The 15,812-nt window shown below is 44.2% G+C and overlaps 1 protein-coding gene across 1 annotated transcript in view; it reads left to right on the top strand.

Annotated features, from left to right (window-relative positions):
• spock1 (SPARC (osteonectin), cwcv and kazal like domains proteoglycan 1) overlaps positions 1–15,494 on the top strand; it is a 78,801-nt gene extending 63,307 nt beyond the window's left edge. Inside the window, exons 7-12 of the mRNA XM_076033056.1 lie at positions 3,053–3,176; positions 11,117–11,236; positions 11,593–11,814; positions 12,190–12,252; positions 12,900–13,037; positions 15,119–15,494. Coding sequence (XP_075889171.1) covers positions 3,053–3,176; positions 11,117–11,236; positions 11,593–11,814; positions 12,190–12,252; positions 12,900–13,037; positions 15,119–15,315 — 864 coding nt within the window. The 3' untranslated portion in view covers positions 15,316–15,494. The remainder of the gene's footprint in view (positions 1–3,052; positions 3,177–11,116; positions 11,237–11,592; positions 11,815–12,189; positions 12,253–12,899; positions 13,038–15,118) is intronic.
• Positions 15,495–15,812: the final 318 nt, after the last annotated feature.

Here is a 15,812-nt window from a genome sequence, read left to right as displayed (position 1 = left end):
ACTGGATCGTGGAGGAGGAATCAGAGCCCTCCGAGCAACACACGAGCGGCCGACGAGCAGTTCAGTGGTGTAATTGATGGTGTAAACATTTGAAATTGTTTACTTTTCTCTCTTTCTTCATCTTGACAGATGAGATTTAAATTATCGTCATCTGTCACCCTGTCGTCCTCCGCTCCTCGCCCCTCCCCCTGCCCCGCTTTTCCACTTATCTATTGATCCCAGTCACCGTACGCAGCCATAAACGGGGTCACTTATCACGAGGGTTTTCGCCAGTTAGGGATTCTCTCTCTGTGCTCATTATCGACACAAAGTGCATTATTCCACCAGGCGAGCCGCCGCGCATTACAAAAGCGTCCCCGAATCAGCGCTGCCCTCCACGCCGAGGAGGAAAAAAGAGCCCATTGTCCATTTTTTACAGAAGCCCCGTCGAGTCGTACAAAGCAGACGGAAAGTTCAACACACGAGTGGCAGAGTCCAGAAAAACACAGTTTTGATGCCGTTGTGCTTTTCAGATGGCCACAATTGAGCCTGTTATTATGTTTCTCGCCCGTGATAACACAACAATACAGAAAAGAAATAGCTATAGAATTATGTTAGCTGGCATGCTACACTGCTATGCTGGACTTTTTCCTTGCGGCACATTCAATTTCTTTCTTCAGTCTTCAGTGTGCAAGTCGCTGGTGCATTTCCTATCATTTCCAGCGTGAACGTGCAGTGTTTCGCTCAGAATATTTTTATTTACGGAGGTGTGGGATTTTTGAACTCAACCTTAAGGCCCTCCAGTTGACGTTACCAAAGAAAACAGACCTGGATAGAACTGAGAGATATAGAGGATGGAAACATATCAGACTTTTTACTTCTGCAGCAGCACAGAAACATATAGTCAGAGCTAACTGAACCTTGCCTTAACTATGTGCACTTATGTACGACGAAGCCTGGCTGTGTGTTCTCCTGATGACCCGGCGCCCCGAGGGGCTTCCTGCCTAGAAGCAACAAGGAAAAAAAAAGAAGAGAGAGAACAACAGGAAAGAAGCGGCAGGCGGGGCGGGGAGTCCCTCTGCTCTCTGCGGTAATTTCGGCTGGAGGTTGGAGGGTTTCACTTAGCTGCCGGAGTGATACGTCCCTGTGGCCCAACTTAAACTGGGCTCAGCAGTGAGCCGGAGCCTTTCTCCGTCTTATTCATGTTTTATTATTACATTACATGCCTCCCTCATCGTAACCGCGCGCACATGCACACGCAGTCGCGCACACACACAGTCAGGATCCTATTAAGAGGACAGTGCCGGTCTCTCCTCTCCTCTCCACTCCTCTCCTCTGCACTCCTGAGAGGCTTCACTCTGTAAAGTCGAGTCCATTACGTCTCTCCTCCCTAAATCACCCCCCCTACACGACCACCACCACCACTATTTACACTCCACTAAGTCAAGTGTTAAAACACAGTTTCATCAAGAGCGCATTAACCCCCCGGGAGGGAGCACAAACATGAAGATTCATGAGGCCTCTGGCTGCGGCGACAGCGACCGAGGTGAGGTCATCCGCTTCCTTTCCGAGGCGTTTTTTTCCACCTCCCAAACCGTTAATGCAATATTGTGAGGAGCAGGCGGCGCACGGTTCCTCCGTCAATGGATTTCGCTGGGGTGACATTAGCGGTGCCATCAAAGAGATGACAAGGTGGAGGGGGAAGAGCGGCTGGATTCCTGCCGGAGCTTTTTGGAAAGGGGGGCGACAGCGAGGTGACGTACGCAGTTGTTTATGCACGGTCATGGTCGCACACCCCAACAAAAAAAACAACACGTTGTCATCGGCCCACAAACAGAATTTACATAACTCATTTCAGTTTTTCCATTATTCTTCTTTGGGGAGGATCTTGTAATTGGATTTTTCTACCCCCCCCACCCCCCTCTTCCTCCGCCTCCTCCCCACCAACTAATCCAAACAATTTCTTACTCTTCACTTACCTGAAATGAGATTCATCCTGCTAAATTGCATTCTGAAGTAGTCGGTCTTGCCTTGCTGGTTGCTCTACTGTTGCACCGCAGTGAATAATAGAATGTCACTGGGCGTTGCTGAGTCTAATGGTGTGCTTATATGACTCCCTAATGGGCACATTTGTTACCTGAAGATAAATGGGTGATCTTTCTCCAGAAAATCTTTTCCCTAATCAGTCCTACGAATGATGCTTGTCCATCGATCCGCTTTTTTGTGATACGCAAGTTTCGTTTTACGTTGCGTGCGTCTAATGAAGTGAATTGAAGCGCCTCGCTTTGGACTTGAAGTGCAAATACTTTAATGTGCGTCGGGGGCCATGGGTCATGGACAGAGCAGGATTGACAGAGGCACTTCAATTATGGTGTTCAGCAAATTATTTCCAGACATCCTCACATCCTGTTAACTTTATGGGTAAAAAAAAAAAAAAAGTCATTTTTTTTATAGAGAGGGCTTTTCACATCTTTTTGCTGTTCACTGATCAATGCAGAAAGGAGTGGTGCCGTTCGAGATGGCCCATTTTATTATTGCTTTTTTTTTTCACATCCATCATTTAATCAAGTGTTTTAATAGCTCAACATTAACCGTCCATTCTGATAGCTCGATTTTATCTTACATAAGTAATGACAACGAACTTGCTTTAGCCTTACCTTTAACTTTAATACTGCTCTCTGACTGTGAGGCAGCGAAAGGCACAAGCACTGATAAGCACCGATTACCTGTTGTATACTTGTCAATATGCAATTTTCCTCAAAGGGTAATAATGTGCTGTATAATATGATAATAAATAAAATGCTGTTGTTGCAAAGCAGCCCTGTCCATGACCATCACATCACATTAATACTTTGATTTGGTCCAGTGGCTTATTTCAAGCCAGTTTGATTTGCCAATGCCGTCACTTTGATTGTACTTCAGAGAGCATCAGAACTTCTGGCAGCTAAAGATCAACTTCCCACTGGGCTCAACACTGTGTTTTGACAAATAGCCGGATGTTTGTTAACTCAGCTACTGGAGCTATGAAATCAGCCCCAATCCTTAATTGACCTTGTTTGGGCCTCTTTTACAGTGCAAACTGGAGTTTCAGAGCTGCCTGTCAGGAAAGGCCATCGCATTAAAGTGCGACGGAATGTGTCCTTGTTTACCTGGTCGGGAGTTCAGCCACGCAGCGCACCACAAGAGCGAAAAGGCTGGTGAGTATTCAAGCAATTTATCTGTTCAGAAAAAAAAAACGAGGATTATGGTCAAAGTGTTTGCAGTGTAGGTATGTACAGAAAAAAAAACTTCTCTGTATTACATTAATACATTGATTGTTATTGGCTACAGTAGGCCAGACACAGTGTTTATTCTGGCCGCGCAGTAGCAATGGAATGATGGATGGATGGAATGATGGATGGATGGACAGATGGATGTGTGGCTGCAGAGTTCTACACGGTATGCGGAATGAGTGGAAGTCATTTGTATTTTAGTCATTTTTAAGTTGTGGGAGATGACTTCTAAATGACTGCACAGCGCACACACACACACACACACACACACACAGACACACAGACCTTTCATGGGTAATATCTCAAATCTCCCGCCAACTCGCAGTGCATTCATTTCCTTTCCACCGTACTCATTTTATTTTCTGCCGCTCACGACCTGCCTCCCCTGCTGCTTGTCTGACAGCTACAGAGAGCGGTGACAGAGTGTGTGTGTGTGTGTGTGTGTGTGTGTGTGTGTGTGTGTGTGTGTGTGTGTGTGTGTGTGTGTGTGTGTGTGTGTGTGTGTGTGCGCGCACGTGTGTGTCCTATTGTTTGTCAGGAAAATGAGATTTCAGTAGATGGATGGAGAGATTCCTGAGGATAAACGCAGCGTCAAGGAACCAAAGAAAAAAGTAAAGGATGAATTGTAATCGTTAAGACCTCCACCCTCCCAGTCGGGGGAGTCGGGTGTGTGGTTTAAACTTTGTCTTCTCTGAATCGCGCCGTCTATCCATCCTGAATATTGATTGTCCACATTATAGCGTCTGTGCACACACTTCCTCTGCCACCTGAGGAGTTTGTTTGTTTTTGTTTTGGGTTTTTTTTTTGCTGATAATGCAGCATAAGGTGGAACCCTGTGGATCTTCTGGAATTAAAAGATAAGATGAGCTCACTGACAACATCTTGCTGCTAGTTTCAGAGCCAATTGATTGAGGGCAGACACATGGAAACGCACCATCACTCTTTTGTTACATTCAAAGTCGCCCGTTTGCCAGTCGTTTAGCGCTTCATGTCCTCAACATTTGGACAAAACAACGTCCAAATGTCTGAGTCACTGGAAAGAGGCAGCGATGAGCAAACTGTGTGTGTGTGTGTGTGTGTGTGTGTGTGTGTGTGTGTGTGTGTGTGTGTGTGTGTGCCCTGTTCTGCCCACTGCTCAACCCGATAGCATCTCTCGCTGGATCGGCGACACAAAATGGGAGATGGACGTGGCAGTAAGTGAGAAAAGCACCGTGTGTGTCACGTCGTGTTCCTATGGCAACAGTCAAAAGATTGTGCCAAAAAAAAAAAAAAAAAAGTTTGGGGCATTGGCTCTCACCTCTACACAGTCACAGGTTAACAGGTTCATCATTGGTCCTATCTTTTTAAGAAGGCTGAATTCAGCTCTTGATGCCTCGCAATGTCAGACAATCGTGATGATGACCCAAACTTTTCGGTCTGTGCTGTATTAGTAAAATGTCCAGTAGTAAAAATCTGACAACTGTTGTTTTTTGCTGGAGCTCAAATTAGTATTTTGCAGCAAGAAAAACAGGATGAACGGATGGAGGGAATGACTTCCAAAATCATTAGCCAGAGCCCAGTTGGTTAAAATAATTGTCCAAAACAGGTCAGGAAACAGGTGGCGAGCACATTTTCATATTCATATTCATATGCCTTATCTATCTGTCTATCTGTCTGTCTATCTATTTGAGGTACGTGTGTTGAATATATGAGGTAAAGTTCGAAATCTTCAACTGAACCTATTGACAATAACAATGAAACCAATTGAAATGGGATAATGCTGTGATAAAGAGATACTTTTTCTCGCCAGATATAGCTGTTATTGCTGCTGCTGTCATCTTAATAGATTCAAGTCATAATTAATGTTTTTAGTCACACCTGTTTTGTTTAGTTTTTTTTTTTTTTTTTTTTTTTTTTAAAGCTGTCAAAAACAGTGTGAAACATAATTGGACGACCATGACAAACGTAGGATTTATTTTTCCGTCACTTACCTCCTCTTAATCTACTTTTAATATGCTTAAGTTTTAACGCTTTAAATGCAAATCTCATTACAAACCTAAATCCAGGTCATCAGAGGAAATAATTACCAGAGCGAAATGCGTTGCGTAATGAGCTCGGGCTGCGTGACTCCAGCTCGGCTCCGGTCGGAAAAGCGGCTCTCTGCCTTCTCACCTCGTGCCCGTCCGTCCCGGTCCCCTACCTGTCTCTCCCCAACCGTGCACACTGTGTATTACTGATCACTATCGGGGGGGCGAACCTTAACTCACTGCCGGCGAGATTGTTCTGGAGAGCTTGTGAATTGGGGCGAGGAAAATCAAATACGGACCGGTATCTTTTTAATGAATCTGACCTCCTATCTTGCTTATATCTCCTAGCTGACTGCCTCTCTGCGCTCCTCTCCTCCTTTGTCACCTTGTTGTTAAAAAAAAAAACATAGTGTGGCTATGTCACCTCGGTCTCTGTCTCCATCTGCCTCTCAGCCAGATGTGATGGGACCATCCGATGTGCCAGGGTGATCCCGGCCAAACTTTCCTCCACTAGATTTAGAGGAAGTCCTGTGTTTTTTTGTACTTTCTTGACATGACAAGCCCAGGTTAACCTTGACTTCGCTTGTCCTGGTGGTTGAAGTGACGGGTTTTTTGTCAGTCATGAATTGTCTTATCATGCATGAGAAATTGGCAAACTAAGCAAAGTTGATTAAAAAAAGAAGATATAGCAACTGATTGAATTATCATATATTTATCATACAAATAAAAGAGTCACATTCCATTAATTCTACAGTGTGTTGTGGCTGTGTGCGTTTTCAGTGACTACTTCACTGTCAAGAATTGCTTGGGAAAAAAAAAAAAAAAACACCTTGAAGTTTGAGCTCTTTGTCTGGTAAGGTCCCTGTGTTCTCTCATCACTATGACGTTATTAGCTGTCGCCGTAACCTTGGAAACTTGAATATGGAGTCAGTGGGAGCACTTTCGAGTCAACAAGGCGGCGAACAAATCGCAGGGGAATGAGGGGCCATTCTTCCTTTTCCATCAGTAGCTGTAACATACAATTATGGAGGCACTTGGGAACCTTCCAGGGCCAAATGTGGCAATTTCGTTTGAAAAAGAATTGCTTTTAAAATGACACGCTGGAGCCATAACTCAATCAAATCCGAGCGCTCATTGTGTAATGTTTGCGTGGCTCTGAAAACACACTCATCCTTTTTTTCCAACCTCCAGTAGACTTCACTGTTGACTGCTCTTCAAAGTTCATTTCAGCATGCTCATTGGTGCCAGGCAGGCTGGCCTGAGTATTTATGATACTGATCTACTGGGATTTACAAAGGACTGTCCCAAAAAGAGAAAATATCCAGCCAGTGGCACATGATGTCAGAGGTGGCAGGATAACATCAATGAACGCACAACACCTCCAGCATTGAGGCAATGCATTTCGATGCACCCGCTGTCTGCGTGCCTATTAAAATGGCCGGTGAGTGTAGATTAACTTTCATTGGAGAAGAAAACACGCCACTGTCTGACGTGATTATTTTCATCAGCAAAATCAGCCTGATTGTGTCAAACTAATCATTTCTAACACTTGAGAGAAGCAGCATGCTGGAAACAAACAGTGTGTCTGAGCTCAAAGTCCTTCTACATTTTGTCAGGGGTTTCAGCCATTCAAAAGTCCCAGACACTCAACAACTATGTTTATATCAATCCGTCTGAATACGATGGTGGTTTTCTTTATTTCTTTTAGTGGCTAGATTGTAACAATCGGTCTCTGCAGACACGAGGACATCCAACGGCTCCAAAAATGAGGATGAAATTTTGTTGAGAGTTATCATTTGGGACTGATTGCTCTTCTCCCTTAGGAAGTGAAAAGATATGTGTCACAGGCTGGCTTTCACTGTTCCGTAGCACTGGACCACTGAATTTAGACATATTCAATAGCCGAGCACATCAAGTAGCTGTCTGCCTCAAAGTGCGAGATTCCATCTTGAATTTTTAGAGCTTTTTTTTTTTTTTTTTTTCTTAAGAAAAAAAGAGTCAGAAGAAGATCTGAGCTGACACCTCCTGAACGCAGCAAGCTGCACTAAATGTTCCAAATTTAAAATGTTCTGTTTTAAAATCGTGCATCTGCTTTGTATGGCTCCATCTATTATTTTAATTACCTCATTGATTTAATTAGTTTAATTCAAACACCTGCATCAGCAGCTAGTTTCTCTTTTTTTTGTCCACCTGGTGAGTGCTCACAGGAAGTTGCCTCAAAAGAATTAAGAGGTGGTTACTATGGGGATACACACCAATAGCACCACAGGCCCCTTCCTGCACCGCAGCTTTTCTCCCATGAGGAATTTGATTGGTAAGAAAAGCAGATAAGTTAAATGTTAAAGATAGATAAGTCTTTAACAAAAAATGTGATGCTCTACAGCCCCGGTAATAATGACAAAAACATTTTTCTGTGCTTCATTCATTGAGCATAACATGTCTAAAAAATGATCCCTTAAAATGAAGCTTTGCCTGATGACTGTATCAATCTGTTCCCTTCAAAGGCAATCAGCCTTTCCAAAGAAAAGAGCTCAAACCAAACCATTTTAAATGTTTCTTTACTCAGATACTATCGATCTGTCACTCCATCACTTTCATCTAAATGTTGTTCAATTGCCCCCCTTTTTTTTCAGATGTGACTTTCAAGACATTTTAAATGGTAACAAACCTTTGTAGATCAAAACAAATCAGATCAATGATTTATCGGGGGGAAAAAATAGCAAAAGAATAAAGAGATGAAAAGAGACATAACAAAATGCCAAATACTCTGGAAATTCATACTACATTAAGAGAATGATATATTGTCTCTTCTGGAAACTGCTGTCACACAGAGAGCTGTATCAAGTCATATGTCACATTTTCTCTTCATGTACCCCAAAGGAAATATTAGAGAGGAAAGGTGAATGGCCAAGGTATTAAACCTTGTCAAGTAGACCATGAACCAGCCAGCAGAGGAACCTTTGATGCCCACACAGTGCTTCAGGCGAGACATGACTACATTTTGCTGGTGTGTGTGTGTGTGTGCGTAAGGCAGCTGTGCAAGATCAAAAGGCATAATAATAGTAATAGCTCATAAAAGATCATTAAATGCCTATCAAAGTGTGGCATATGTGCTGTGAGGAACATCAAAAAAGCTTCACATGGGTCCAGTTCTGACACCAGTGGCCCGACTTTTAACTTCCAGCCTCTGAGCTTTTTTCGCTGTTGTTTTAGTTTCAATCAGGGATGAAATTGAAATCTATCAGATTTACTGCTGACTGCATCAACACCATATGTTTCTGTGTTGTGTGTCCTGTCCCTTGAATCTAGCTTGACTCTCCCTGACCAACTGTGGAGTGAATATGCAGGGACGGCCGTCTTGGTGCTGTATGTTTCCCTCAGAGTGATAATGTTTGCTCCTCTGGAGGCAGAGGGATAGGGTCTGTTGAATCTAACTGTTGGCCACAGAGCAAAAGACTTGAGATGAGAACCAAATGCAACCTTTGAACTTTGGAGTTACAGCCAAGATGCAATGAAAGTCTTTGGAAAAACCTGAAGACCTCACATCAAAGATTTAAGATTTACATTTTTCATATTAGATTGTCTCTTTGCACATTTATTTGTACCCTAAAAACTATATAGAGCTCCACAAACAGAGCAGGTTTCAAACACCTGGCCGGGGTTGTTCATGCAACTCTAACAGACGTTTGTTGTTTCTGGGAGCTTGGTAAAGTACCAGAGACACATGTTATAAACTTATAGAGAGAATGTTTCTTAGTGGGTCATTTTTTACCGGGAAAGAGATATTAAGCTGCATGGGCAAGAAAGAGGTTGGAGTAAACATATATATATATATATTTTTTTTTTTGTCCTTAAAACTAAGTCTTCAGATCAAATAGTGGTAGAAAAGAACAGAAAAGGAAAAACTGTCAACACAGATTGAGTAAATGAAATCTCCACTTCTGCCAGGAAGAAACTCTTCGTGTTTTGCTTCCTCTCTCTTGCCCTCCTTTCTCTTTCTCTCCTACTCAGACCAGACTGTGAAAATGAAGAGCGCACTGAAATGTTATGTCTAGTCCTGAAGGGTTATAGTGCAGGCACACGCACACTCACACACACACACGCAGACAGAGCACCTTAAGATTCGAAAGGTAATGTCAGACTGATAGCTCACCCAGACTAATGCGTGTTTGTCCCTTCTAAAGCTTCAGACTCTTACCTGGGGGCTTCCTCTGTATTATGGCTAATGCAATAACAACATCCTCCTCGAATGTAACAATAAGGTGTGCGCCCTCGTGCATGCGCGCATTGTATTGTGGTTCAGGGGTCTGGATTAGTCTGTCCAGAAGAAAGTGCATCATGAATGTATAAAAAACAAACAATCTTTCATCTATGACATTTGGATTTGAACTGACTGTTGCAGGCTGCTGCTGTGAATGTTTCCTAAATCCTCCAGGTTTATCTAACTCTGTAACAGCGTCTGTCTGTTAGACATCACTGTCCACCTGGGAAATAAAATATTTGATCAAATAAAACTAATTAAAAAATAGAATATTTCCTAATGTGCAAATGCCTTTCACTTTGCATGAAACTGCCACCGTAGCAGCATCCATGCTAATCTCATTAGCCGCTATTGCTCGTTCTAGCTTCTTTCGTCTCCTGGGGAGTCACTTCTTTCTCCTTCACCTTCATCCCAGGTTACCTGTGAAGTGAGCTGACCGTGAAAAACGAAGGTGTGTGTTATCTGAGATTTCAGAATTGAAACCTGAGCGATCCGGCCTCAGTGTGAGAAACCCGTTTTTCACCACTAGCAACGTAATGACGGCAATAAACGGAAGCTGTACCTGTCCTGCAGAGCGATCTGCTCGTGAGTGCATGCAAAATTGTTTTATAGCCGTTCTGTTTGGAGTCTGCGAGCATCCAGTCTGTTTGCGCTTCCCCACCCCTCCCATCCCAAAAGCCGAAGATGTTGAACTCACTCTGATCAGAATTTCCGACGTGGCTCCGAGGTGCACTTGAAATCCGTCCATGTTTTGCAGCAAACGGCTTCAAATCTGAAGTGCGAGCGCCACAGGAATGTTAACAACCTCTCTTTGCACGCACTGCCCCCCCCCCTGCAATAAGAGATGCAGAATGCCTCTTGTCTTCCAGGCACATTTATCAACCCCTGCGGTGGGAGGGGGAAAAAAAAAAAAGTAACTCGCGAGCAGGAAGGAAACAAAAAATGAAGATGGAGATTGACAGACGAATGTGGGGAAGGAGGCAGGCAGAGCCAGTAGATCCCATGGGGGAGCAGAGGCACCGGGGATTCGATAGTCAAAGACGGAGGCTCCTTTCTACTCTTAATTAGCAGCATCATTAAATATTTTGAGTCTGACGCTCTCAGCTTGCTGGTAGTGTTGGATGGGCTGCTCCTCGCTCCTCCAAGAGACACAGACGGAGCCCGCGCTGGGCTATTTATTTCCCTCTGAGGACGATGCGCACTGATCACGACAGTTGTGACTGCGACTGCGAGACGTCAGGACACGCAAATCATTCAGCCGTCTCCCCTGGGAGGCCGGCCTGCTTGGTGCAGCCCTTAGAATCTTTTTTTTTTTTTCTCACGCTGGATTTCTGCAAGACGTCCACATGTTGTGTTAAGATGCGTGTGTGTATGTGTGTGTGTTTGATTTTGAGAGCTTGCCAAGGGACACTAGTGTGTTTGAATGGGTGTAAAACGCGTGAAATTAACTTTTGGTAATGGAAGGAATTGTTTTATTTGCTTGCATATGGGTTAGGCCATTGATATATAAAAAAAAAAGAGTGCAACAACAAAAGCGGCTTGACAGCCTCTCCTCTCATTATGTGTGTGTGTGTGTGTGTGTGTGTGTGTGTTTGTAGGCTGCACCGACTCGGAGCTCCACAGTCTGGCTGCCAGGCTGAAGGACTGGTTTGGGGTTTTGCACCTCGACGCCAACAGAGACCTCAAATCATCAGACAACTTTGACACCGCCGCCGGACGTGAGTACATCCCGCTGAGAATTCTCTGGCGTGTGTGTGTGTGTGTGTGTGCGTGCGCGTGTGTGTGTGCATGTGCCATCGCTTGTCATAGTCCTCGTGAGGCCCGGGAGTCGTGTTGACGGTGACCTTGCCCTGCTCCCTCTGATGTCAACATGTCTGAACGCAGCTCAGCTCTGCCCCTGGACACGCAGAAGCGTCTCGCAGAAGCGTCTCGCAGAAGCGTCTCGCAGAAGCGTCTCGCAGAAGCGTCTCGCAGGGCGTGCGCTTAACAGGCCGTGGGAGGCCAGAACACGTTGCGCTGTTTTTCAAACCAGAGGTTTTTATTGTCGTTTCTCTTCCCTCTGCGTCTCCCACAGACTTTGACACGAGTATCTTGCCCATTTGCAAGGACTCACTCGGCTGGATGTTCAACAAGTTGGACATGAACTTTGACCTGCTGCTGGACCAGTCGGAACTGAGCGCCATCTACCTGGACAAGTACGAGCTGTGCATGAAGCCCCTCTTCAACTCCTGCGACTCCTTCAAGGACGGCAAGCTGTCCAACAACGAGTGGTGCTACTGCTTCCAGAAGCCTGAGGGTGAGGAAGGGCAGAGAACTGGACAGGAAGTGATGATTGGAGATGTTAAAAAGTAAAACTAAGAGAAAGGCAGACGGTATCAAGAGTTTAAGTTGTGGTCTTGAATCAGTCATGAAGCAATTTTCCATTGATCTGGCGTATTGATCGAACAGGAGCTGCGTCAGTAGATTCGACTCACATCCACTGGGTGTCTTTGTACTCAAATTAAAGGCAGAAAAAATGAAATATTTAAAATGCTATTGAAACTAAAATTATTATAAGACTCGCCTGGATGTTCCTGTTTTGGAGGCTTCAGCGAATGTTTTGGCTGGAAACTAGTGTTAAAGTCAAATTAGGGTGAAGTTATTCATGAATCTGCTCTTCCCTTTGTCATAGGGCTGCCCTGCCAAACTGAGAAGAACAGGATCCAAAATCTAAGTCAAAGAAAGAGTCTAATAGGTAAGTGGATTTTATTATTTTTATTTTTAGGATTAATCAATTCTTTCTGGGATACACTTTAACCATAACCAACCCTCAGCATTTCGGTAACTGTGTTAAAATCAGGCTTCAATGGGATTCTTGCCTCAATGTATCACAAATGCATATGGTGTTCACGCTTTTTTGTTTCGTCCGTTGGATACACGGACAGACAGAGCCCGTGTCGAGGTGCCTGCATTCTATCATTTGGCCACTAGGCAGCGACAAATGTGGTTGCAAAAGACTCAGTCAAAGACTGGTCATCCTGTCAAAATATAAGCTCAAAAATATGCTATTCACAGTCCAGTGGCTGACGTGAAGACGTGCAGCGAGGCAGGTCTTGGAACAAAGCTTTCAGTAGAAAAAAAAAAGATGAAGAGAGCAAATCTGTTTCACTTTCTTACAAAGTAACCATTGAAGGTCACACAGAAAACTACTTCAGAAGGTTTTACCATTTCTAGAGGTAAAAAAACAATGACAGCAGTCCACAACTTGCATCACAGTTTTTAAGATACCCATGTTTTGATCACAACTCACGAGTCAGTGTGAAACGGGAACGCTGCGGGAACCACAGCCTCTGCCGAGGAGTATTTGGATAATGGGAGTGTCCTGTCTTGGTCTTTCTCCAGGCTCCTACATTCCTCGATGCACCGACGAAGGCTACTTCAAACCAACCCAGTGTCACGGCAGCACCGGCCAGTGTTGGTGTGTGGACAAATATGGCAACGAGATCGCTGGCTCCAGAAAACAAGGAAACCCCAACTGCGGTAGGACGACGCAGAGCACAAACTCAACATAATGCAGCACAAAGGGGCCGAGCGCGACGCTGCTCCTCGTCTTTACTCCGTATCTTTTTCCACGTCACGTCTGTCTGTCTTCGCCGTCGTCCGCGCATCAGTGATCATCTGGAAAATGCACAACATTTGCCGTGCTTCTGCAGCCAGTCTGGCTGCTTTACTATCAGCACCATCTGCATTGGGTATGCTGCTGACACGGCCTTGATGAAACATCAGGGTCTTGTATGGGCTGAAATATGTGCCACCAGAAACTGAATTTGAATCATTTATATTTGAATTTGAATAGCTAAATGCGAATAATTGAATTAAAAATTTGAATTTGAACCACATAGTTTGAAATTGTATTGTTAAATTTGAATCATTGCATTGTAAAACTGTATTTGAATAGTAAAATTTGAAATTGAAATTGAATCAAATTTTAATTCAATTATTCGCATTTAGCTATTCAAATTCAAATATAAATGATTCAAATTCAGTTTCTGGTGGCACATATTTCAGCCCATATTCTTGCAAGTCAAGTAGGAAGATCCAGTGTCAGCTGTGCGGCGTTGTGAGATTTTTTATTATCCAGTTTATTAGGAGCGACTGCATTTTTACGTCGCTGATCAGAACCAGCAGCCAGACTTTCATGCATCCACGCAAGAGAAAAAAAATAATAAATGCAATTAACATCATGACAAGAATAGTGGGGGAATTCAAAGGGAATTATCAAAAAGCCAATAGAAGCGCATTGTTTCCAATCGATGTCCCTGGGATTGGACTTGAGGGAGAAAAGAAAATAAGGATAATTAACTAGCAATAGTCCAGGCAGACATACTGATGACCAATCAAACCAACTCACACTCACTGATTATAGCTCACTCAGATGCCAGTCGAGTCCAAAGCCAGTAATTGCGGCTTCCAATATTGATGAGGTGTCTCTGTTTTCGCCACGCGCACACACACACGCACGCACACACACACACACACACACACACACACACGCTCCGTCTCAGCAGCACTGCTTTGTCTCCGGTCTAACAAGCTCATCTTACTCCGGCCGAGCAGCCAGAGGCCTCAGGTGCCCGGAGTTCCCCTCTTTAGGGCACTGCACGGAAAGAAATAGAAAAACAGGTAGCAATGCAGCCCGCCATTTGATTGCCTCAGCAAGGGCAGCGCAAATGGATTTAACACTGTGAGTGCCACTCAAGCCGATGTACACAGCCTGTTTTATGCAGAAATCCGTGATGGTTTTAGGGTCCCGTTTTCGTAAAGCGCTCAAAAGCAGCAGATGAGATAATGACACCCGTTCAGAGTAACAAGGGATTTAACATTTGTGCCAAAAATCATATTACCTCAATGCTGCCACGTGTAAATACCTCAGTTGTGATTCATGCTGCTTTGATTTGTTGGGGTGACTCACCATCTGAAGTGAAATTGTTGGCAATATAGCAGGCGCTAAACCATAATGCATCCAAGTTTTTCTGTGCCAATATAATATTGGCATTTATTTATTTATTTATTTAACGGATCGTATCGGGGAACGTTTTTCTTTTTAATAATAAAAGCATTAGTTACATTTCTATGCATTCTATGTATTTCTATGTGTTGGCCTTATATGCGGAACAATGATGGGGCATTATATCACATCATCACTAGAGCATTGCACCTGCACTTGCCTGCGGTTTGTTTTAGAGTTGATTCTAAAATCTCAATATCTTTATCTCATTTTTATTCAAAACTTGATGGATTTTATTTTATCATAAGCCACGTAGGGATTCACAGCCATTAAACTAACTTCAGTTTTGAAGTCCTGGACTGAAGGTGAAAAGCACCATCACTGATCCAGAACTTTTTAAATCCAAGCTCAAGATATTTGTTTTTGATAAATTGGATTGCTGTGGCATTAATTCTTTTTGCCCAAATTGCCTTTTATGTGACACACCGTTCTCATTTTCTTGATTTCGCTGCCAATTCTGTTGCCATTTTACTTGTCGCTGCAAACTCACTGGCTCTACTAGCCAATAAAAGTCAAGCACCAACTTTTTCGGGGTCGACCTTCTCTTCTGCAGACGAGGACCAGGAGACATCGGGGGATTTCGGCAGCGGCGGCGCCGTCATTCTGCTCGACGACCAGGAGGAGGAGCCATCGCAGAGCGGGCGGAGCCGGCAGAAGAAGAGGCGGGGCCGGATCCACCCCCGAGGAGCCATAGAGGACGACGAAGACGGCGAAGACGACAAGGACGACGAGTTGGGCTACGCTTGGTAGCTCTGACCCGTTCTGACCCGCCATCCGCCGACCAGGAAGGAAACGCCGTTTATCCGAGCACAGATCTGAAGCCATTCCAGCATCTCCTCCTCCTCCCCCCCCAGTTCCGTTGGCAGCCGTCCATCTTTTGCCCCTCCATCCTGCGCTTGTAATCCCCCCCGTCCCTCACCCGACCTCTCGTTCGACACACTTCATCCAACATTTTTCCTCTCCGAGAGCTTCACTCATCGTTCCCCCAGACAACAAACAAACAAAAAAAAAAAACAGAGCCGGTTGGATTTGGACAACAGCTGTCAGGACCCCGTCACAGTTTCTCTCATGCTGTCCACTTTCTGTTTCCGCCCTTCTGCCCAAAACCTCTGATCCAACCGTCTCCTCCTAACTTGTAACTCAACTCTCCATTTACTCCTGCCAACTTTTGTTGTTTTTCTTTTTGTTTGTTTCTTTTTTAAACTCCTCTTCTTTTCCTCTCTAATGTCTGTGTATGTCCATGTGAG

Source organism: Nelusetta ayraudi, unplaced genomic scaffold (genome assembly GCF_046127955.1).
Source record: "Nelusetta ayraudi isolate G7.1 ecotype Tasmania unplaced genomic scaffold, CSIRO-AGI_Nayr_v1 ptg000039l, whole genome shotgun sequence".
NCBI classification, from domain to species: Eukaryota; Metazoa; Chordata; class Actinopteri; order Tetraodontiformes; family Monacanthidae; genus Nelusetta; species Nelusetta ayraudi.
This window is presented reverse-complemented; position numbering and strand designations above follow the sequence as displayed.